The sequence below is a fragment of the Anopheles marshallii genome, chromosome 2 (genome assembly GCF_943734725.1).
Source record: "Anopheles marshallii chromosome 2, idAnoMarsDA_429_01, whole genome shotgun sequence".
Lineage (NCBI taxonomy): Eukaryota > Metazoa > Arthropoda > Insecta > Diptera > Culicidae > Anopheles > Anopheles marshallii.
In genome coordinates this window covers 51,877,498-51,902,303 of record NC_071326.1, presented here as the reverse complement: position 1 = coordinate 51,902,303, position 24,806 = coordinate 51,877,498, and the positions used below count along the sequence as shown (strand labels likewise).

The 24,806-nt window shown below is 43.7% G+C and overlaps 3 protein-coding genes across 3 annotated transcripts; 1 reads left to right on the top strand and 2 right to left on the bottom strand.

The window, feature by feature from the left end:
- Positions 1–19,280: 19,280 nt before the first annotated feature.
- LOC128707584 (uncharacterized) lies at positions 19,281–20,143 on the bottom strand. The gene is made up of 3 exons (XM_053802542.1): positions 19,784–20,143; positions 19,432–19,709; positions 19,281–19,371 (listed from the first exon to the last, which is right to left on the bottom strand). Exons 1-3 carry the CDS (start codon positions 20,141–20,143, stop codon positions 19,281–19,283), a joined length of 729 nt encoding a protein of 242 aa, XP_053658517.1.
- Positions 20,144–21,583: 1,440 nt separating this feature from the next.
- LOC128707304 (uncharacterized) lies at positions 21,584–22,446 on the top strand. The gene is made up of 3 exons (XM_053802255.1): positions 21,584–21,770; positions 21,847–22,007; positions 22,078–22,446. The coding sequence occupies exons 1-3, from the start codon at positions 21,584–21,586 to the stop codon at positions 22,444–22,446; spliced, it is 717 nt and encodes a 238-aa protein (XP_053658230.1).
- A 461-nt stretch (positions 22,447–22,907) lies between these two features.
- LOC128707459 (N-acylneuraminate cytidylyltransferase A) lies at positions 22,908–23,759 on the bottom strand. The gene is made up of 2 exons (XM_053802411.1): positions 23,686–23,759; positions 22,908–23,598 (listed from the first exon to the last, which is right to left on the bottom strand). The coding sequence occupies exons 1-2, from the start codon at positions 23,757–23,759 to the stop codon at positions 22,908–22,910; spliced, it is 765 nt and encodes a 254-aa protein (XP_053658386.1).
- Positions 23,760–24,806: the final 1,047 nt, after the last annotated feature.

Genomic DNA, 24,806 nt, shown 5'->3' with positions numbered 1-24,806 from the left:
CATCACCAACAAACAGAAATACACGGGTTTGTACAAAAAGCCGTGAACTTGTCCGCGGACCTGCCTGCCCCATCGTGATTGGTACAATGTTTTCCAACTTATTACAATACTGGTTTGAATGCATGTTGTGCCCGGGCAAAACAACAACCCGGTCAAACCCCGGCCCCCCGAAGACATTGATATGGTGCGTAAAATCTTCGTACCTTCGTAGGGAAGAAGACATTCCCTGCCCGCGTGAGTGAGAGTGTGTGGAGCTGAAAATATAAATGCAAACGGCAAAAAGTGTAAAACATGGCCCAAGGCAACAGGACCCGGGAACACGGAATAGCAAACAGGTTCCGCGAGCTGCTTATTTTCGTTGCGCTTTTGGTATGTTCCAAAACGGACGACCTCTTGTTATCAAAATAACTGCTGCATTCGCGCGAGCAGTCAACTGCACATGTTGATCGGAGGGCACCAACCTGCTAGCAGAGCATAGCGGGAACCTGTGCCGATGCTAGCAGTTTGCGAGAGTTTTGCTGTAGTGCTGGTTTCGTACGCTTAGTGTCTCTCGCCCGAACAGCTACCACAGCAGCAGAGTGGCAATGGATGGGTTTATTTCAGCTCGTTTCCCTAACCCGCCATTTGGGCGTCATTGATTTGTGCTTTAATTTGATTTGCGGCCAGAGTGCCCACATTCCGGACTTACATAGAGCATACGCAGCGCTAGAGAGTGCGAAAGGGAACTTTTGCGACTGTGATCGCTTAAAACTGATAACATGAAGCTTTTGTACATGGCGAATCCTCGCCAAAGGTCTGCTAAGGTCGAACCATGCAGCGAATGCGGATCGCCGGATCAATCGGAATATAATTCATGATGAAAGAAATGTTAATTTCGTGCGGTGCACTGCAGATTGTGGTTAGTATAAATGCACCCTCCGGCCGGTAACGCCCATGTGTGTGGGGCTGGCAAGTTCAATGCCGAATGAATTCAACGGTAGAATGCGGCAGGAACGGTTTAGTAACCTTTTAACGACGGTGTTTGCTAACAAACCCAAGCTTCCCATTTAAGCCAGGCACTTGGCTTTCTATCGGGAAACGTCATCAGCTGAGAACAGCTGCCCTGGCGACGCGAGCAAAAATGGTGGTTGAAGCCATAACCCTGCTACACTATAATGTGCAGAACCTTTTTTTTTAAACGACCCCAACCTTTCTAGCAAGGGGCGACGCTGAGCCGCCAAAGAGGAAACAAGTGTGGATATGAACTTGTTACTGCCGTTTAGTGATCTCGCCAAACGATAGAATAATGTGGGCAATGCCATGTAACTGGCGGCCGCGCACGACCGCTCGCTGTACGAAGCAACGAAGCAACGGTCACTAATCTCACGAAACGGATCCAAAAACGGTTTCGAAGACAATGAGGAAATATTTTTCCCCGCCTTCCGCACGGCTACATTGACAAGCTACTTCGCAATTTCTTGCAAAGTTGGAGGGCCATGCCGCAAAATCACGCTAAGGCTTGAATTACACGGGATAAAACCCTTCCAACGCACACACGTATGCAACTAGCAGGTTCAAGTGTAAGTTCTACCGAGTGGTCCGTACATAAAAGTATTGTTTTGTTGTATTACGCGATACATTCCGTGCGCGCCTCGAAGAAAGAACTTTGGATGCATATCCCCACATAGCTACGTAATGTATAAAGTTTACTAAGCTTCACACGAATTTCATGAGATTTAGGCTGGTGGTAAAAAAAAAGTGTTTCGAACACAAAGTTGAAGAGTGTTGCTATAATTTTGTTTAAGACATTCCTACTGATTACAACTACATTAGTGTTGTGCTTAATGAATCTTTTACGTAGAGTCATTCATATGAATCTTTCACGAGGAGTCATTCAAATCAGGAGGAATCCTCAAGATACATGAATTCTCGAGATGAATCTTTGAGGATTCATGCATCTTTAGAAAAGAGATTCAGATTCATTCATTCAGTTTAAAGATTCATTCAGATTCATGAATCGAAATCTGATTAACACAACACTACTACGTATGAAGTCATACTAATTAATTAATACTAAATTATTTAAAATTTTAGCTTCATAATCAGAGGCCCAGTGGTGTATTCGGTAGCGGCGATGGTTCCATACCATAGCACAGGGTCAAAATGCCATTCGTACCAATTCCTCGTTCTCAACTACGGAATGACGGGAATCTACGAACTTAATATCCTAAATATTGAGAGTGTAAGGTCACTAAAGAAGACGAAGGAGTATAGTCAGTTTGGTTTGCGGGGATCAAATCTGGATCGGGTGTCCGGCTCGTAATCGGCGGATCGGCTTTGTACTGGACTATTTGGACAATTATAGCTTAATAACAATCATTAGTTCTTTTGACTATAGCTTCACTGAGTAATATAAAATTACGTTAATACTCTAGGCATAGATGATGATCTATGTCACTACCTTCAATTTTGGATGGTTTTTTTAAACAACTTTGAGTGATGAGAAGTTCAGTGCTTTTACATTTGGATAAGAAGGTACAATCGTGACTGAGTGATCTGCTCAGCATCCGGGATCTGTCAGCGAAAAAGGTCACTAGCTAATTTTTTATCATCATTGTTCCGTGTTAGAAAACACCCACTAACAGCGAGAGGCGCGGGTTGAACCACGGATTGATACTCGTGCGCTGTGGTCCAATTATGGAAGGATTGATGTGAGGTTTGCACACGACACGGTACAACCACACAGCAAAGTAAACGAATGAACCCGGGAATGGCAGAACGATTCGAAAGGTGTGATCGTGAAGTGCGTGGGGCCACCACGCACCCAGACGTCGGCGGAAGATGTATGCCATGGACGGGAAATGAAAGTGAAACGATCACCATAGCACGTATCAGAAGGGCCTTACCTGGTTGTTAATCAATTATAATGCAATAAAAGATGTTATGATCAGCGCGTCAGTCGGGCGCCGAAAAGCAATACGGCAAAAACGACCAACGCTTGCAGCTGCCACGTTCGCAACCAACCACTATGCAACCTTTTGGGAGATGATTTTTTTGCGAATCCGAGAGAGGAACTTGAAGAAATGGACACGGGCAGAGTTATGAAATTGATTCTCTCCACAACAGAGCTTTAGCTTTGGAAGCAACCCGTCACAGATACCTTGAAAGTTTCCATTTTTGTATAAAAACGCCGCAAAAGAGCGTCCCCGGAATAAACACCAGCATGGACAATAATCGGTAATGACCGTAAATGGGTTGTCACTGGTGTCAGACCTGATGTGGGGAGCTGCACTGCATGAGGCTTGGTTTCGACTGCATCCAGAAGAAGATGGCCATGGTAATGTCTGTGGAGGCCAAGGCACGCAAAAGCAGAGATTGGCAGCATCCCAGCGATGCATGCAATTTGTTTCCAATCGTGTTGCCAATCACATGTCGGCAGCGTGATGTGCATTCACAAGTCAGTAACATGGTTGACATTTCTGCTGTACTGTCGTGCTGACAATGTGCTGGCGTTCCTTTGCCAACCATGAAATCGTGCACGGGAGCGCACGCAGAGAATGTGAGCTTCCAGATGTCTTCTTGAAGTAATTATTTTTCAGTGACAAAAACACCTTTCGAGGGGCGTCCCGGTGGCATGATGGTAACGGCGCCGGTCTTTACACGAACGGACCGGACCAAAATCCCATCCGGGCCAATCCCCCGTAGCAAGGACTGACTATCCAGCTACGTGGTAAAATAAGTCGATACGGCCAAGCCGTTCTAACGAAACAAATAAATAAATAAAAAACCACCATTTGCATCAAAACAGGAACCATTCCTACGGAGGCGTGAAATTCGAAATATGAAAGACTTTCATTTTACAATGGTATTTTGTACCTTTATTCAATGTTTTTTGTGTAAATGATGGTCTGAACTAATGTAAAGTGTATAGCAATGCCAAATGAGTTCTTTAGGAACAGTAAACTTCATACCTCGATGTCGCCTGATTAGATCTTCTTTTAACAATTTAACAACAACATTCTGACACAAAAAAACATCACCGAGCTAATCCAAACCGCGTAATGCCTTTCGTCCGAATAATCTGATAAGGTAGCGATAAACCAACAAGTCCTTTAACATATCTTCACGAATGGCGTGTTAACGCAGCAGTTTACGCTTTCCAAAGCAATTACCACACTGTTCAACCTCTCTTTCCAGCTTGGTCACTACTAGTGTTGTCGACTCCTTCATCGGATCAATGCTTATTCCAGGATCCTCTAGATTGGAATCCCAAACAATCCGTTTGGATCCGGATCTATCATGACGCGAATCCGGGATCGAAATCCAAAAGTGCCATCGCCTGTCGTCGACGTTGTGCTATCGTCATCTTTGTCACCCTCGATCGTCCTACATTAGTACAGCACCGTTTGTGGTTGCGCGGAGGATGTGGGATCGGCTACGAGAGCCGGTGATTTCAGCACGAAAAGACCGTCTGCCATTCTTCTACTGGTGCTGTTTGGGGGATTTTTTTGGGCGACTTTGCGTTCATTTGGCGGCATCATCGAGCCGAGGCTTAAGTGACCACATACGGATGTCACTTTACGAAAGCGAAGACATTTTTCTGCGCCCTGTGGTGCCTTTTGCTTCACCTGCAGTAACACACATCGCTATATGCCTAGAGCCCGGTTAGGCAGGTCGTAAAAAGAAAGCTCTCGCGTAAAGCCTTCGGAGAGTCGCAAAAAGAAATAAACCTCGTTCTGTGAAATTTAGGTTATACACTGTGTCTCGGTTATAGCTGATTTTCTTCCAGCTCGCATGAGCTGCGATGGCTGGAAGTTGGTGCTTTCCCAAAGTCCTCTCAATTAACATCTTGTCGAGCGGGCCTCAATCATACTCCCTGTAGATTTCACCGCACCAGAAAGGGCCACAGGGGTCAGCCAGCTATAAAACACGTGTGAAAAAAGGCACTTTAAATGTTTGTGTTGATTACTGGTCACCGCAAAGGTCAGTATTAGGATACCGCTGGGATGGTTCACCGTTGGCTTTGTTAACAGGAGTATTCAGTCACCGGTGCACTACTATCGTCTCTCGAACAGGGTCTTGCTTGTGGGAAACGAAAACATGAAATCAACACCTTGTCATACGGTGTGTTAGCGGCACCTACAACACCCGACATAGTTTGTATAGTTCATTCCGTAGTATAAAAATATCTGCCACATGACTTTTTCAATTTGATCTTTCGTTCGATGGCCGCTATGTGAAAGAGAACTCGGGAGAATGTTCTTTGCCGTACATGTCGTTTTTCTTTATCCAGGCATTCATCAGTAACCAAGCAGAGCCAGGGTCCGTATGATTACCTGGCGGGAGCGGGAACACAACGGCCCAAGAAAAAATCTCTTCAAATCCGATTTACCTGTAAGCTGCCCCACAAGCTCCAGACAATGTTTCGATACCGTCTGTAGATGTTTCGATATTGATGGAGCCGTTTTCTGTGAAGGTTTGCGACACGATCATGATCTTCAACTGGCAGTGCTCGGGCTCATTTCGCTAACGGCTTTTCAATCATTAACTCTTTCCTACAACTAGCTATTGCTAGAATGTAAGAATACGATAGCACCTGGTGCGATGACGCTTTCGTCAGCTTTAGCTTGTTCCTTCTTCCCATTCATTCATCTAAATTGGCAGGTGAAACACATGCCTTCTTCCGGGCAATCAACATTTTCCGGCAGATGGAATAGTTAAAGGCATATGACGAGCAGTGAAATGGGACTGGATTGTAAAAAAAACTAACATACACCGGCGTAAATTGTAGCACGGAACCGGAAACAGCCGCCGCCGAGTGGCCATCACACAAGACGAAAGCACATTGCTAATGTGCCGGGTAATTAACCATTCTTATGTTTTAAATACTTAATGTTGGACATCGAAAAGTTCCTGGAGTCAAACGTCTTCGGGCACTTCGGATGTTCGCTTTGCTGGTTAGCACCATTTCAGATATAGTCTTTTTGGTAAATATCGAACATTTTTGCCAGGTACGACGGCAAAGATGAAAAACTTTACACTATCTTAAACCACTGCTATCGGGCAATCCGGACGAGACAGTGCTTCTTTGCGAAAGTTGACTGACCCAGGGCTACGGTGTCGGCAAAGGTGTTGTCCACCGTTCGTACTCTTCTCCCCTGTCCTTTTAAACCGAATGATCCGTGACACAAACACACACACACATGCACGCACCATCACCGATTTCACAAAGCTTCCCGGTACCAGAGACTTAAATGCTGCGACTCCTGCGCAACGATTAGATTAGCCGGCGATTGACACGCTGTTGCACACAAAGTTGTGGATTCCGTGTCAGCTGTTTCCGGGCCGGTCTTTCAGCTACGGTTCACCATTTTCTAGTTATCAGTTTTGGGGGCCGCTGCGAAAGCGACACCGAAAGGGGTTGAAAATCTTTGTATTGCCAATGTGCGAAGCCCAAGAACTTGTCTTCCAGTGCCGTTGAAAGAGAGAGCGTTTTTTTCAAGCTTTTACGTTTGCACTTTCTTCGCGTTCGTGATATTCTCACGTAAAGCCTGATAGACGGGTTTGTATGCAGAGACACACTCTGGCGGCCAACGAAACATGGTAAGTACGCGTATATATTAACGTTGGTGATAGAGTTGAATGGGGCGGCCCGGTGGTGTATTGGTAGCGGTGCCGGTTATCACACGACTGGACCGGTCCAAAATCCCATCCTGACCATTCCCCCGTACGCGCAGGCCTGCCTGTTCAGTTTTGCGGGTAAATAATGTCAAAGAAAGTCAAAAATGGCGCAGACATTAAGATCTCTTGAGGTTGTAGTCCCGATAAAGCAGAAGGTATTGCTGAATATTATACTCTAACCATGTTTGAACTGACCATGTTTGAACTGATGAACAAAAGGATTTATTCGTATTCGTCCAAAAAAGACTCTTCCAAAAACATGTCTAAATGTGTGCAGCATATGGGAACTTGTCAAAAAGTGGCGAGCGTTTCAATCTCTTCCAATCGTTGTATATCCTCGTCGTCGACTTGCTTCATTGCGGTTAATCCAATAGAAGGCAACACGTTATCGGCATCACTTCCTTTGAAATTGTAATTGAATTCACCAACACTCTAAGGCTCAATCGGCATTGGTTCGACTGCATTTACTGACGCCGGTTTTATGCCAATGCAACGGTTCATGTGTGCAGGGCCGATGCGGGGAGTGTTGCGTTCAGCAGGCGCAACATTTATGTAGTCCCGCTTTCGGCTTCCTTTCATCTGCCGGCACTGTCGGGCGAATCGTGTCAATCGGAAAACAACGACCAATATCCCATTTTCAGCATCCCGGTACAGGTGTGGTAGACGTTTGTAGCCACTTCTAACATCCACTGAAGTGCCGCAATCTCGTTTACTCTGCCAAAGACCAACGCTGAAACTTGTCTTGCCGCATAAAGCCGCCACCATGCCTCATTCATTTGGTTCCCCGCGCGTCGCCACGATTCGTTTGGGATGGTTTAGGGGGGGTCACTGTCAGCTTTATTTCCTCTTTTCCGGCAACTAGTGCATGTAGGATAAAAATTCTGCATTTATGTACACTAATTTACGAAGAAATCGCCACACAACAACAAAAAAAAAAACGACACTCAACGGCTTAAACTTTCCACGATGATAATTCACCTCGAATACCGACTGTGCTTGAGACGCATCGTCACGAGGATCGTGTAAGTGCAAAAGAGAGATGCTGCGATTTTGTAGCAGGTGAATGTGCATGGTTGAATATATTATGTTAGCCGTGATCGAACAAAACACCCAACCGATAGTGGCACAACGAAGCAACCGGATCACTCCCGGCGAGAACTAGAGAAAGATCGTTTCTTGATCGCGGCCACGTACACAGGACCGGTGAAGAGTAGGTGCTGATCGCACTGGGGGGCGAAGATGGGTAAACGCGACCCGGGGGGATGCAGGTGACGTTTGAGCTGACGTTGGAGAGTTGTTGACCTACATTTTATTTTCTCCAAACGATCATTCCAGCCCGTTCGGATGCATACTCGATGTTTTCACTACCCTTGTCGTCTCCATCACACCCTTGCTGACTCTCTCTCTCTACCGCTCACAACCGGCCTCGCGAAGCTTGAGCTATCCTGGGGAAGGAGGGTAGGGGGGAAAACCTTCCATATTGTCAAACTGTTCCATCGACGTATACGTGAGGAAGTTGGTGCTGTAGGTTGGAGCAAAAAAAAACAACCTTCCCGATGCGCTTGCAACCGACCGCACGAGCTTGCCAGCGTGTCAATGCACTGTTGGGCATGGCGGTGGCGGTACATTGCACCCCGGTCATGGGGCCGTCCGGTTCCGGAGTTTTACCCCCTCTGCCTTTACCGCGTAACCATGATAACTAGTAACGTCCTGGCGATGATGGTAAATCGGCTGCCTGTAATTGCCGCCTTGGAAAAGTCGTGAGTGCGGTTTGCGTTTCTTTCATTGGCGATTTTTGTTTGGTTTTGTTTTGTCTTCTGTCCTGCAAGTTCCCATTTTCATTCCGGGGCTTTTGGCGGTGGGTGCCGTGCCGCGTGCAATCAATGCAATCGGCAGCAGAGTGGTTTTTTGACAGGTCATTGGACGTAAAACTGGGGATGGACTGGGACCCCAATGGGTGTCGGGAAGATAAGTGTTGCGTACGTTTGGAAATGGAACAACCCAACACAGCCTTAAAAGGATAGTTAATTAATTGCGTTCACACTACTTGCCACTAGCGGTGGGACGAAATATGGGTGACAACATTGTTCGTATGAAATCTCCTTTTTACTTTAGTTATATGTAACATTTTAGCAAGATGTAACAAAAGAGCGCGATAATTGAATTGTATACAAGTTGATTGATAATTGTGGCACTACTTTTACTTCACTTGCTGGTTTTTATTGACTTTACCATTGACTTGTCATTGATATTAAAGAACAGTTTACGTTTAATCGCTTCCTTGCATCGTAACCATTGTTGTTTGATCAACTCGCTACTGATCTTAATCACCACCCCTAAATCAAAGAAGATAATTTGAGCTGAGACCTGAAACATCGTCCGGCGGTTACCTGACCATGAGCACATGGCTACATTAGAGTTCCGAACCTTTGTAACCCTTCTACCAGGGCAGGACGAGCATAACCTCGACGCCACGATACAATATTATGGACCGCCTTGCGAGCGGTTGGGAGTGCCCACAAAAAGGTGACCGTGAAGTAAATGACTTTTTTCCGTCGTCAGTTCGGTTGGGCTTCAGTCGCGAAGGATCAGCCGTACTCACCGGACATCGTCACCCATGGCCCGGCGGTGGTAACGCTTTTGTACTATCTATCTTTATTGGTTTATTAATTTCACCCAAGCGGTGTGAACCGCGCGCGGCCCGCTTCCCTTCACGAGAGCGATCACGATATTCAGAACGGTTGGGGCCATGACCCAGCTTTATGCGGGTCCTGAAATGAAATGAAGCCGACCATAAATCCACAACTTCTCCAGCTGCGCATTAACGTCGTACGCTTGTTACCCGTTCAATCGGGTCCCCCGTAACGCTATGCACCCCCCGTTTGGCAATCGCAAGGGGCGTTCGGTGTTTTCCAATGTCAACGGCATTTTGTGGCAGCACCGGGCGATTGGCCTGCTTACATTCGGCCTAAATAAATATTTCCACTACACTCGAGGTGCACGGTACTGGCACGTACCCGCTGCAGTTGAATCATTGCCAAACCGTGGGAAATAAAACGCCAACGTCCCAGCGCACTGGGAGCCGGGAAATCTCTCCTGGGAACGGTTGGGGCATGACAAATCAGTTCAATTGGAACTGGGCGGAAGGAACGGCGCCGGGAGGAAACGACACCAGCGATGAGTTGGCAATAGAACGTTCATATTTTCCTTTTTTTCCCACAGATTTTTGCAGCTGTCTCCCCATCGACGGTCGCGCGGTTGAACAAATACATGCCGCTTTGACGCGTTTTGTGGGCAAACCACGATCGAACAACTGATACAAAATCAGTACAAACTTGGTCAATATTGTGTGGCCAACGAGGTGTACGTCGCTGGATTCCGCTGTTTATGAGTGTTTATTCTTCTGACAAGTTTCTCCATAGTTTGTTTATTCACCATGATCGTAGGCTTGCTGATAAGCTAGATGACTAAACAGATCCATCTTCACAATTGAGTCAACGGTTGGAAACGATTCCGACTTGAACGGAACAGCTGGGAAAGAATAAACAAAGAGGATGTGACGGTGGTTCCACCGCATAGGCACGGCGTGGGGCATGTCCAAATTAGTATGCACAATATCTTCCTCCCATATTGACGCGTTTCAGAAGACCACCCACCAACATGTGTTGTTTGGGATGATTCTGGTAACGTTAGCCGAGTTCATAGCTAACGCAAGTTGAGAAGCGAATAGGAATGAGAAAAAACCAACCAACCAACTGGTAGTATAACATTAAACGCGTGATTCGGTTTGCAAATGGTTTACCGTGTGCGACTTCCGCGTCAACTTTCCGTGCACCGAGCGAAAGACTTCAATGCAGCGTAAGGAAAGCAACCCAGCGTCAGATGTATCCTTTGCATCGTGACCATACCCACCGGGAGAGTATTCTCGTTCAACAAGGAACCGTAGTAGTACGACAAAGGCAACAAAAATGATCGTTCCGCACAAGTGAAAGTGTTTACTCCCTGTTGCTGTACCGTCGACGCAACAGTGAGGTTCGAACACCATGACTGTCAGTTTGTTTGTGGTTTTGAAAGTAGCCGATCACGCGAAAGTTTTCTCAAGTCTAGGCACTGGAACCGGCCCCATGAACGGTCAACCACTACAAAATCGCTCAGAGAAGGTCAGTGTAATAAATGCTGAAGCAAGAAAAAGAACTTACACGTGCACAAGAAAGTAGCTGCACATCTTACACGCTGCGTTTTACACTGCCCAACTCTCCCGTGGATGATGGCGATTAATGGAATGATAATCATTGCAAAAGATATAACCTCTGGTAATATTTGCAATCATCTAATGATGATAAATTGCAGATTATGCTTATTTATTCTGTTATTTAATTTTCCTCTTTTTACGTGTAACAGCATTAAACTGTCCCCAGCTAAAATTGTAACGAGAAGGAAATAGAAAACGTAATGTGTAAGCTGATCTCAGGTTTGAATGAAGCTTCAACAATAAAACACACATCACACGGTCTTTATAGGAAACTCAAATTTCGACGTATGCTCAGAACAATACGCTGTGCATATCTGTTGTCTTTTCCAAAACCCATTTCCCTTACCCGTAACCAACGTGGATTTTTCGGGGCAAGAAAGATGAGACGACCGGAACCGCTTTGTTCGTGATCAGGCACCACCTTCACGACCCGGGGGACGATTGCTTAATCCGTCAAGCGTCCGGAAAAGGGAACGTACGTCCCTTCATGACAGCGCTTCAAACGATACATCAATGGGCGCCCCCACACAATCTCACACAAAAGCACTAATGCTCGACGCCGATGTGCCATCCATAGCCAGACGAGCGTCTCCCTTTTCATGGGAAGCACGGCTAAGTTCCAAGTAAGGGTGCGCGTTGTTTCGACACCTTCGCTGGGCCAACCGTGCACTTGAACAACAACAATGTTGCGTAGCGCGTCGCACCCTCTATGTTCCTTTCCTGTGGGATTCTATCCCCCTTGAATCACGTTTGTCCTAACCGTACGATTGATGCTTTAATCAGCTGTAGATTTTCCTCGCAGTCATCCTAGCTTTATTGCCGGGAATGGTTGGGTTCAGAAAAGCTTTTAAATCACACCGCTGGCCAGAGTACATCGCGCTGTGGCTCAGTTCTCGGCAGTAAAAAAAAGAAACCTCACACGTTGCTTCTGCCGGAGCCATTTTCGCACCAACGTGGTGTTGCCATGTGTTAAATGGTCACTCACTGGCAACCGGCTTTTGGAAACGGTGAAATACAAGAAACCGTGCGCTCGAGTTGCTTTCATGACGCACACGTAGACCGTCAGGTAATGGAAGGCAGGCCAGATTATTCCTGGACATTCATCAATCACATCACAAGGAGACTCACGCGTCGTAATAAGTATGGTGGAGCGCTGCAAAATGATGGAACGATAAAACATCAAACATCGAACGTTCTTTTTGGTAGTGCGAAAACGGTTATGGAGGAACGTGTTATGCAATATAGCAATTTTTAATTTCCGCAAAACCAAGCTGCAGCGCAAACGGTAAAGGAATATATACAAAAATTGGGTTCAGTAATACTCACCATTACATGACAATTGACGCGTATACAATCCGTTGCACGGATAAAATGCTGTCCGGAAGCGCGACACTTGTGGCAGTCAGTCTATCACTATTGATCGCTGAATAAACATAGGGATGGAACAAGAATGGAGATCACTTACGGTTATATGCAATAGCAAACACCACCACAACGCAACACTTTCTGATTGTAAATCAATCCTACGCACACATCCTAGTTTTTTGTTCATACGTTTCCCTCGTTATTCAGTTAGAACGTTGCAATTGTCGAAGAATGGAGCAGCAAAAAAGAGGTTTGTGCATAATGGAAAATGCGTCGCGACTCGCATGACTTCATTTCATCATTGCAATCCACTCCCAGCCAGAGATCGATCGAGTTTAGATCCGAATCGATCAACCTACCCAGCTGGTGTGTGGAAACTCGAACAAAAGGGTCACGGTTCGTACTACAGCCATGACATAAACCATTGATTTATGCGGTGTACCAACGGGACTATTTAGTCACACTGAAAGTTTGTAAATGAAACCTGGAGCAGAGAGTTTCGCGGTAATGCGGCAGTTACCTGGGGAACAAGAGGCACGGTGGAATAATGTAATCAATTATTTTTATGCCACAAACCACTAGGGCACCCATTTGAGGGGATTCTTTTCTCTTCCATGCAGTTTTTGGTCGCAAACAGCGCTGTGTGCGAGGTGTTCTTGTTGAGCAGCAACAATAAACAAACAAACGACACAAAAGACGAGCGAACCCTTACGGGAGGGAAACAACGCACGAAAAGGAATGAAATATGGAGCTAGAAGTTCTATAATTACAGTTCCGTGGGAGCTTCGAGTTACTTGTTCGGTGAGGAGAGGTTTAAGCAACAATAATAACAAAATTATACGGAACTTTTGGAAGCATTGTAAAATTGTTTCAGCTCAATTCACAGATCAATCAAACCACCAACGCAAACCTCTCTAAGATACGAATGGCGATTGCTAAAACTCATTGCAAATAATCAACTGCCATTACAATTAATAATGCCTAATTACACAGTAGGGTGTCTGTAAGCACACTAAGCCATTAAATGAAACTTTGTAATCCTTTTAGAAATGACTCAAAAGAAGGGGTGCTAAGGCTGATCATTCGGGGCGGCCCGGTGGCATGATGGTAGCGGCGCCGGTCTTCGCCGGTCGAACGGACTGGACCAAAATCCCATCCGGGCCAATCCCCCGTAGCAAGGACTGACTATCCGGCTACGTGGTAAAATAAGTCGATACGGCCAGGCCGTTCTAACGAAAAAAAAAAAAAAAAAAGGCTGATCATTCAATTTTTCTATGCAGTTTTTTTTTTACTTTTTCCTGATTTTGTGAGCTATTGCTTAACTTCAATCATTTTATCACAAATATAATCAACTCAGTATAATTTAAATCATCATTCACTTTAGATGATCATTTTTTCGATTAATTTTTTACGGAACTTAAGACATTACAATATACTTAAATAATCATCTGTTACCATTAAAAACAAGCTGGGCCAGCACGTTTGATAAATATAGCTTTCTGAACAAAGAATATGTTTGCATTTTCTGGGATATAAAAGGTTCATGAAAGTTGATGCAAATTATTTGTAGAAACACTCAAGTGATGTCTGAAATATGATTCGACTTTGTCTGCAAATTATTAAACTTTTCAACGATCCTAGAACGATCAGCACAATAGTTCCAAACGACAGCCACGTGATGCGCGTTATGGCAAAGAAAGTAGCACAATTACATGGTGAAAACCCGAAACAAATACATTTTCACATTTTCTTGGAAAAACCAATTACCAATGCTGCCAATTTCGTGGGCTGTGGCACTGACATTAGTCGAATGAACTGAACCGCGACCAAAACCGTTGGGTATGAACCCCGGGTGCACGCACACCTTCCTCGATTGGTACAAGTGTCGGCAAACAGAGGGCAAATTGAAGAAAACAGTAACAACAACAACAACAACAACAACAACCAAAACCGTCTCAACCGAACCTGAACAGATCCCACTTCTTTTCTGCCCAACCGAACGAAACGTTCCCGTAACGGATCGGTGCTTCGAACGAGAAAAAATAACTCGAATGAAGAGAAGCAACAGCAACAAATAAAGGAAAAAAACGTCTCATTCAAATTGAACCGACTCAACGTGGACGCACAGCCCACCGACCGGCCGCCACCGTTTTGGAGAGTGTGCTTGGCCTGTCGAGCGTCGCAGCATGCGCAAAACTGGCAAACGGTTCGTGTTACCGAGAAGTTCTTCTCTAACAAAGTTTGCTGCTTCTTTGCTCTCACGGGAAAGTCATTTCGGTGAAGTCGCGGATGGCCGCAAACCTGAAAACCGGCCATGGTACCTGTGTTTAAAAAAAAATATTTTGAACCGAACCGAACGATCATCGGCGAACCAGCTCAATGGTGAAGGAGGAGGGTTCGGCCTCCATTTTTGCAAGGGGATGATTGAATTTGTATGTGTGCATCATCATACGCATGTGTGGTTGGAAGTTCGATAAGCTTAACCAATTTTTGAGATTTTGCTCATTTGCAAAACAACGGAAGGCAAATTATCCTACCTAATGTTGCGATAAACAGATACGTGAAGATTTCTGAGCCAATCTGTTCCACTTGTTCCGTTTTTCTTTGTGTCACATGCAAATGCATGTCTTTTAATGTTACTTAAGCTATTTGATTTAAACAGCTGCACAGGCGAGTTTGTGAGCTAATTGCTTTCGCTTAAGAATCCACTCGCACAGCAAGCCACTAGTATGTGTGTCCAGCAGTATGTTGTTTTCACTCATTAGCTAGGAATTCACGAACCATGTCTACCAGGAGCAACAACGCTAGGCGGCTACGTAGCCACCGGTCCAACAGCCTCACCACTTGCGCAATCGTGTACTTTAGTGTGAAACAAACGCACGAGGGCAAAGTGATTATTTCCGCACGAAGTATGTTTCCTTGCAGTGTCGGAAAAGCAAGCCGTTCGGCGCGCAGGCACCCATGTATACATCGAGACGGTTGGACAAGTCTCTAGCAGATCACACTTCATTGCATCGCACTACCAGCCAACGGCTAAAATCAATAGTCCGTGTTTCATGTCAAATAAGTGCAAACAAACAGTTTGGCTGTGTACAGTTTTTGGAAACATAATACTGAATAATACATGGACTGTGTACAACTCGTAGCTATATTGCATTGATTTCACTGAGTTGATTCTTGCAGAATCAGCACACAAAACTTTTGAAAAAGCATAATTTGCGGGACAAATTAGCACACAACTTATTGAACATACAATTTGCATAATCACGCAAACAATTGGTTGTTTGTGCGCAAACAACAATTCACTTTTCACATATTTTCGATTTTGGGTATTGATGCTTTCAACTACATAAACTTTAGCACGGGCAGCACATGTTCGTCATCAACCGACGATTATTACCATCATCGACTTTGTGATGTTTATCCACTTTGGCTCATCCACTTTCCGCCCTACACTTGGGTTCGTGGAGGGGTACACGAAACTCAAAAAACTTTGGTAGTTTTAAATAGATTTCCTGTTTTTGCACAGCAAAAGAAAGTTCTAGCGCATTTCGTTTATTGACACCTTGATTCGCACTCCGGTTGTAATCACATTTCAATACAGACAGCCTACTTTGCGCCTTCGAGGATTTCTTGTCTGCTCGGTCAAGCGGTTCGATTTCAAATGATTGTTTTGCTCACATCAAGATTCAATGTGCGCGAGCGTGATTTACTTGAAATATAAAACCATACGCACACTTTCTTGCATCGTCCGCCGCTACCCAACTGACAAATTCCCGATAAGCACTGTGACGGGTTACCCTCTTGGCAAGCGAACTGTCAAATAGTATGAAAACCGTTGGGCTTCTTCTCGGCTCCTTTTCGGCTCCTTGGTCAATGACGTCACTTCGAGAAGAAGCCCAAATCGAGTCGAGGGTCGTGGCATGTATGTGCGTGTGTGCGCGTGTTTGTTTACATATGGTTACGATTTTTTTTCGGCGTAGGAGGCGCATCCGCAGGGATGCTGACAAAGAAAAGTAGGAAGCTAATATAAGTTACACGCGTAACAAACAACTAATTCAACGCACCTTTTGTGATTACAGGCATTACCACTACGTGGAGGATTTCGTGTGGTGGAGGCTTGCTACTCTTCACAGGGATGCTGTGAAAGAGAAGTAGGAAGCTGATATAAGTTACACGCATTGCATACAAATAATTCAACGCACCTTTTTGTTATTTCAGGAAATTGCACTAGAAAATAATAAAAGACTGTACATATTAACAAGGACCGTTTGAGATATTAAGAAAAACTTAACTGACCTCGTTGAGGCCCATCGATCAGCTCCGGCATCGGGTCAAAACACGGTGGAAGATAGCGAAACCGACGCTATTATTTGGCTGTTATGTACAAAGCAACAATTAGATGAATTTAAAAACAACACTATTAGGTTTACAACACTATTTTAATTCTTTTAAACATATATTAGAACATAAAATTCAATCTAATTTTTCAAAACAAAGAATGCACGAGGCATTATATTTACTGTTCAATCCACTGTTTTTGACAGAATGCTGCTGGAGCGGAAGAGGTGGTAAAATAGCTATAGTTAAATATAATAATCTTATTAGGTTGTTCAAGCAAGTTGTCCCGTGGAAAAGTTTATGAAAGCTAAACTGAAAAATGCAAAAACCCATTCTCTAAGGAAGGGGATGATTAAAAGTGTAGTACGGGGTCTATACACACGCAGAAATCCATCAAATTTTTAAAATTCCTGTATTGTCTTGTTTTTTTTTTTTTATTTTGTTTACTTCCCAATGATCCAGTGATGGTTGTTCCTTTACCTTTGTAAAAATGACCAGTACCTCTTAGTAGTGAGCTCTTGTATAGTTAGTTAATAGAATACAACAGATAAGTTAATGTTAATACTATATATACTATACAGTGATCATGAGGACACAGAGGTTCGCTAGAAAAAAAGCTTGCGTAAAACGTGGGCAGTCCTATATTTAGGAAGCATGATACCCCGCATGGTGCACCTATAATAAAGCTATGTATCATCAGCAGTCATTAGTCTTCCAATAAATTTATACAGGAGATTTATGCATAAGAATAAAAATTTTGCTTATTATAGTTAAAACAAATGACAATTGTGAGCTTCATCTGCAAAGGGGTAAAAGCGGCCGTTCCATAATGATGACGGGCAAAAAAACCCAGTGATAGAAATGATATGCAATTATTAAAAAGATACAATATAACTGCAAGTTATGAAATATGACAACATATATAAAATAAAATGAAATATCACAAAACTAGCTAGGTGTATGAACTAATCAGGTTGGGAAAAAAGAAAATAGTTTTTAAATTTGTTGTAGTGCACCTGATTTAAATCCTACCTCATTTCAGTGTGTTCGTTGTTCTATTTAATGTTATTAAAATAATAAATAGTTCATAATAAGAATATAAATGTTTGAAGGCTTTGTATTGTTGCTGGGTGCGTTCGGTCCTTGAATATGCTTGCGTTGTTTGATCTCCTTCTGGAGTAACTGCGATTGCTAGGATAGAGCGGGTTCAGCGCAAGTTCACGCGGCTTGCCACTCGTCGGTTCCTTTCGGGTTACCAGCCTGTGACAATTCCCTCCTATCCTCATCGCCGTCGCTTATTAGGCCTTGAATCCCTACAGTCCCGCCATTCCAATTCCCATGCGATTTTCATCGCTGGACTTTTGTACAGCACTATTGATGCTCCTTCCCTTCTTCCACACATTTCTCTATCCTTTCCTTAGAGTACAAGTTGCATTTAACAACTCTCTTTAACAGTCATTTTTCATTTCCGGGGCAAAACGCACTTGTTCTCGTATCTCCACGATTCCTATTATTCACAACTAAACCACACATCATAACACTCAGACACATCCTATCAAACACGACATTTCATATTGTTGAAATTATTTCACAATTACTTACCAACTAATTCGTTTCTCCAAGCAATCTCTATCGAACCATCCGGGTCCGTAAGACTGAGCGGGTTCCATTCCGCCGCTAATTCCTGCTTCATTTGAGCTAATGTACGCTTCCAACGACGCGTGTTATTGGTATCTTGACTGGAAGACATGTTTTTATGTATATAAAAACAATGATTGATGTAAAAATTTATACGAAATACATAAAATTCACTGCACAAATTACTACTGTTTACTTGCACAATCTGTTTCAATTGTCGTTCTGTTATTGTATGTCGTCACACTTTGTGTCAAAACCAAAGTCCCAGATGAAGGTGATAGCGCGATTTTTATAGAGCGAGAGATCATGAGAAAAACTGTCAGCTTGTCAATAGGGAAGGAGCCTAGAAGGAGCCGAGAACAATCCCAACGGTTTTCATACAATTTGACAGCGCGCTTGCCAAGAGGGACGGTGGCTAACGTACCTGTGTATAACCCCATAAACAATGCATTCTCCTATAACGCTACTTTATGGAAATTCATACGGGGCACTCATTTAGACTTTTCAAGCCAACTAATTGGAACTAGTAAAACCAGCTCAAATGCAGAAGTTATTTCCAGTGAAATATTGAAGCTGGTTAACTGTCCACAATATGGTATACTCTTGAGGGAAGGATACTCAGAACGAACGATCGTGGACTATGAACAAGTTGTTTAAATGTTATGATATTGTTTCATTTGCATCTGCTTCCCTGGCCCTACCACCTTTACTGTACATTATGATTCATCATAAACTGGGTACACCATCAGTGGATTAGTGCAATGAACACAAGATTAGGTCATGCCCGAAAATGTTCGCCGTGTCGCGTAAGTTGTAACACAGGTTCAGTTGCTAACCATTCCTATTTCCCTATTGCCAGCATATCAAGCGTGCTATATCATCAAGATAACGTATCGCAATTCGCTGGTAAATGTACTTTAAGTGTACGTACACAACAATAAATATTGGGAAATTATTATTTATTTTATTTCACCACACTAAACACAGCTGCACACAACGTTTTCGCATTCTATAACGAGGATGCTTACTCTATCGGCAGGCTCATCAGCTTGAGACTTTTGCTTTTAATGCCTTCAAAGGTATACGTCGGATTAACGTTCACAAACTCATCGTATCTGGAAGGATTAAAATGCTAGTAAATATATTTTCTTTGGTACTTATTTCATAAACCTTACTTCATCTCCAGATCCGTTTGGAAGCCAATCTTTGCAGCAGGTATTTGAGAACCGATCGCCGTGAAATTGGTGCTCGTTAGTCGCAAACCAAACGCCCGGCAAATCGGTCTGCGTGCTTTAAGTATCTCAGTGGCAATGCCTCGACCCCGGTAACGACTGTTCACACTAAGGCCGTATGCCGTCAGGTACCTATCGACACCGTACCGCTCGAAAAGGTTCACTGTGTCAGTCATATATTCATTGACTGCAACTAATTTTTGCATGCTTTCGGATTTAATCTGGAAAAAGGAATAATAGCCACTTGAGATATTTTTCGACGAATGAGAGTCATGGCCAAATATTCATTACTAACCAGATCAGATATATCTACTTTATCGTTGGCAAACTTTACTGACAGCAGGTTAGCGCCTACCAACTCTTTCGAATCTTCTTTGTAGCATACGATGGTCATCTTCTCGGCAAATACGTACATCCAGAATTTAACTATTTCTTCATACGATAGTGGGTTGTGACGAACTCGGCCATACGCACAAAGTGGCTCGTCATCAAGAAAATTTTCAGTGTACAGTTTGATGGCATCTTCGAATCGATCCTCCGTCAAATCCTCTACTCGGTACGTAACCAATGCACCATCCACACGATCCGGATCGGGTGCATCAAAAGTCCACCAAACATTCGGATAAGGTACGTTGCTCGGTCGCTCCCACGGCATGATGCTTTTGAGGCTTGTAATCACTGTTTTACGTTTAAATCGTCTTCGAATACTGCTACATCTGGCCCGTGGTTGGGACTCTTTTCTAGTCGAACTTTTGCAGCCGACCGTATGAAGTAAGATGATAACAACAACATTCAACCCCGTACGCGAATGTACGATAGGAAAACCATGTGTTTGCGTATTGACAACAGAGACCGCGCAAGCGCGCAAAGATGAACCGCTAGCACCAGCTCCATCACGTTACGCTGGCGCTTCCCAACGAACATTTCATTTCATCGTCCAAATAGTCAAACCGTTAACGCCAATCGTGGCTCTTCCGCACGGTACTGCTAAATCTAAGTGTGGCACGAATTATTCACCAACTTCCACTATTAGCAGCAAACTAGTTTTTTGAGCAAAAAGAAGAGAATTTGAACATAAGTGGGCAACGGTGGTGGTGTCTACAGGTTGATACTATAAAACAACAATGTCATGTGAGTTTTCAAGTGTACAAAAAATACTTAGACTACAGCCTTGTCCATTGACTCGATGAAAAATGTGTAAACATTTAAATAGCTCTAGTGTGTGCGAGACGCGAGGAACGTTGACACAGTGACTTAACAGTTCGCGCCAACTATCTGATTAATGCCGCCGTGCGGCTGAGTATTCTCGTGAGCTGGTTCTTATAACTTACCCACACGTACACACTAATCCCCATCCTCAAAATGGCTAATCATCAACAAAACGTCGCATTTCCTCTTTCTGTCTTGTTATCGTATCAGGGCTATTTTGCTCATACACTTCGATCGCATGTGGTGTTTGAGAACGCTACTCACATGCAGGGACATTATCATCGTTATCTTCCATTTGTACGAATGCTACCACGAGCAGCACTGATTTACTGCTCCCCTCCTAAAAATGGGGTGTTGCCAATTTAGCGAGATACTTGCTTATCATGTGGAACATGTTCCCCCCCCCCCAGGGTGTATGGGTGTTCTTCCTCTTCCCAAGTTATCACATATAAATCTTCGAACGAGCAGAGTTTGATCTGATTCTTTCCAATCGGATATCTTTTTTGGTTGCTGGTAGACAAGATAGGTGAAAACATCTCAGCCCATTCACACGTTATTCAAGCAAAGCGAAGGTCACCTTATCAACGCCCCACTGTAGTATCAGTGTGGCTTGCAATATTGTGACTGCCGCTACCGCTACCAAGCATGGTTAGGCTTTCACACATGCATGACACTGTAGGGTACAAACACTTGCGCGCAGCTCGTGTTTCTTCCGAGCAAATTGTTATTAGCGATGCTGAGGGAACCGCTAGGGTGTTTCCCATAGTCAAACAATCAAACGACTCCGTAGTGCATTCTGTTCGTTGCTGGAGTGAGAAACACACCACAGTCGCAGTTTTGCAACGAGCGCGTAAGAACCTTCCTCGTAGATATCGCCACTTGCACGATGACTTGGAAACGACCGGAAAACGTACCATATCCATCCGTCTGGCATACATTCCAAGCCAAGGATACGGACAGTGAGCGGCTGGTTACTTATCGAGTGCAGGACCTGCCGGAAGAACGATTCGAAGAAGCAATCGCGCACATGATGGAACATTTTGTCTACGACGAACCAACGTGCCGTGCAAAAAGTGAGCCCCAGATTGTCGAGACGGTTGACGATTGTGCGTGCAACAGTTGTTGAGATAATCGAACTTTTCTATCTAGATATCGTAGGCGAAAAGCAGAGTGTTGAGGAGATTGCCGATCTGTGGCGCGAATTCGTCAAACTTCGCCTGGTGCTCGTGTGCTTCAAGGAGGGTAGCGACGAAATAGCGGGCATGAACATGCTGTACATTTCACAGCAAAGCGATAAGGAAGAGTATCAGGTACGTAGGTACAATATCGCAACGATTTCCTACGTTTTATCCATGACGCATTCGTTTCATGTGCGTGCAGTGCAAAGGTAAAATATGGAAATGCATTTATGACTTGGTCGATTACACGATAAAGAAGGCTAACGTGTACGAGCGATACGGTGTTGATACATATCTCGGAGCAATGGGGCTGTCGGTAGCGCCAAAGTACCGAGGACGAGGTATTGCTACCGAAATTCTACGTGCACGAATTCCCCTTTGCAAGGCTGTTGGCGTGCCATTAACATCCACGTGCTTCACAGCGATCGGATCCCAAGTGGCTGCAGCGAAGGCCGGTTACGAGGAAACGTACGTGGTTTCGTATGATGATATGACTAAAATTGACGATCGTTTCGTTTTCCCGAACATTACCACAAAGTACGTTAAATGTATGTCCAAACGAGCAGAATAAAGGCTACAAGTATGCTGCAGGTTTCATTTTGACGGTGTCTACTGTTTATTTAAAAATATATATACTCACACATTCATACGGTTGTTTTCGTACAGATATCCACGCAATTAGTCACAGGAATATACGTGGGTATATAAACCTAAGATGTTACAGCACCTCGCGGAACAAACATTGCAGCGCACAATCAACAATTATCTAATGCAATCAAATCAGCACCCAGTGCATGTGCTGGTAATGTTTGTTTTTTGTTGGAGATCCCCGATGTGCTCATCAGTGATGTACTAAGTATATAAAAATGTTCTAAATCCCTGCCAAGCAATTTACGTTTGTCATCTTTGAAACACGTTCAGTTTTAACAAATGACGCCGTGATTACCAAGAATGAAGAATAAAACTCAATCGGTGGTTTGATGGAGAACGATCATTCTTGTATCAATGATATGTAATTTCTCGTTCGACATACTATTCCATTTTGATCAAAACACGAGCCAACGTTAGATGCTTTAAATTATCAATTTCGAGTGCGTCCAGCTCATCCACTTCCACTACGGTGCACATTTCATTTTGAAAGCTACCCATTTCCATGATTAGTTGTCTGTCGGAAAAGTAAAACATACCCGTTTCCACTAACTCACCCAGCCAGTCCTGGCGTCTCGGGCGAGCCATTGGATTAAAATTAATCGCCTGTAACCTGCCACTATCGACATCTTCGAGCCAGCGCAACTTATAACTTCGTACTACACTGAATACACACGATGGCATTTCCATTGAATTGTCCACACACGAACGAATGTGTTGGGCGGCCTGTACCAAATAGTCTACTCGCAGAAACGGGGAAGTGCATTGTATCAATGCGAAATGTTTTATCTCAGGATGGGCATCCAGGAACTCGCGTGTCGCTTCCAATGAGGTTGAATGATCTTGAGCGTACATTGGTGAACGGGCAAACACTGTTGCACCGTGACGGTCAGCTTCGGCAGCAATCTGCTCATGATCTGTCGACACCCAGATTGAGCTAAATATACCGGACTTCTGAATTGTGTCTAAAGCCCGACCCAACATAGTTTGATTAGGTTGAATTTCGACGATGTTCTTCAGCGGTATACCTTTGGATCCTCCTCGAGCAAGCACGAGAGCAGCGATTGGAAGTTTACTACAAATGCACGAATGGTTAACGGAACCGTAAGCGTGTTGGGAATCTTCATTCAACTTTAGCCTTAAATTCAACCCATTAACTTACGAAACATTATCGTCTGGGATACACGAACCAAACTTCACTAGTACTGCTATTGCTATTGCCAGAATGCAGTTCATCTCAGATCTGATACAGAATGGAGCAGATTAACACTGATTGCCCAATAACAGCTAGTTCACATATCACAGAACGAAACGCACACGTACACACTAGCGTAGTAACTAACGACTCCCACACCAAGAAATGTACTATGGAACGATTTTTACATATGTTTTTTATTAGCATTGTCATGCATCAGGTTAATGTCATTTCTTCTGTTTCGTTCTTCGGTCTCTCGTTAGCATCTATGTTATAGTTTCCTCATAATAAATTATTAATTGGTTTGTGTATGCTTCTTTTACTTAAACTTCTCTCAATATAGAATATATATATGCATATATATATTGTAATCTCAGTATTTGTTCGGCGCTCTTCTTTATTTCTTTGCTTGCATCTACTCCTGTGTTTGTTTGTTTCTTTATTTGTTTGCCTTTTTTGCTAGTTTAAATTTGCCTGTTGACTGCAGTTGCATAAAATAGTTTATGGATTCGTTCATGTCTCGTTGCCACAAGGACGCACACTGTTTTCTTCTGCTATGACCTAATGCAATATGTTGCTGTTTAGCAGGTGAACAAGTTCATGTTTGTTTTGCACTCTACGGTACGTTACACGAAAGGCCATAGAGATGGTAAAACTCATCACTACGCGATGATGAGAGCAAAGAGTCTGTTGTCATATTGCAATATACTCTTTTGTACTTGTCCTTATGGGTTAACAAAACATTTTTCACCGATTCAATTTCATACACACAACGAAATGGTGCTTAATTTATGTGCCTTAAATCATTCATAAAAATCGATGATCTCGAACAAACACATTATAAAAATATATCTACAGAACTCCTTTATTTTAAACAAGAGAGCATGAGAACGTAACAACTAGCAGCTGCCTGTCCCGAAGTATAATTAATTTTGGTATAAAACAATCGCTAGCTCCTAAGATTATTGAGTCAATAGGACAACTATCAATCAGGCATGTAGTAGTAAATAAGATGCTCATGAACAAGATTACCTACATTCTAGAACATAAAAAAAACACATTAACAACTATGACAAGATGGAAATTGT

Coding starts and splice junctions, on each gene's coding strand:
- LOC128707584 (XM_053802542.1), bottom strand. CDS start 20,143: ATGCCGTGGGAGCGACCGAGCAACGTACCTTATCCGAATGTTTGGTGG. Junction 19,710..19,783: donor AAGTAGATATATCTGATCTG/GTTAGTAATGAA, acceptor TCCTTTTTCCAG/ATTAAATCCGAAAGCATGCA. Junction 19,372..19,431: donor CAAACGGATCTGGAGATGAA/GTAAGGTTTATG, acceptor TAATCCTTCCAG/ATACGATGAGTTTGTGAACG.
- LOC128707304 (XM_053802255.1), top strand. CDS start 21,584: ATGACTTGGAAACGACCGGAAAACGTACCATATCCATCCGTCTGGCAT. Junction 21,771..21,846: donor ACCAACGTGCCGTGCAAAAA/GTGAGCCCCAGA, acceptor TTTTCTATCTAG/ATATCGTAGGCGAAAAGCAG. Junction 22,008..22,077: donor GCGATAAGGAAGAGTATCAG/GTACGTAGGTAC, acceptor ATGTGCGTGCAG/TGCAAAGGTAAAATATGGAA.
- LOC128707459 (XM_053802411.1), bottom strand. CDS start 23,759: ATGAACTGCATTCTGGCAATAGCAATAGCAGTACTAGTGAAGTTTGGT. Junction 23,599..23,685: donor ATCCCAGACGATAATGTTTC/GTAAGTTAATGG, acceptor GTGCATTTGTAG/TAAACTTCCAATCGCTGCTC.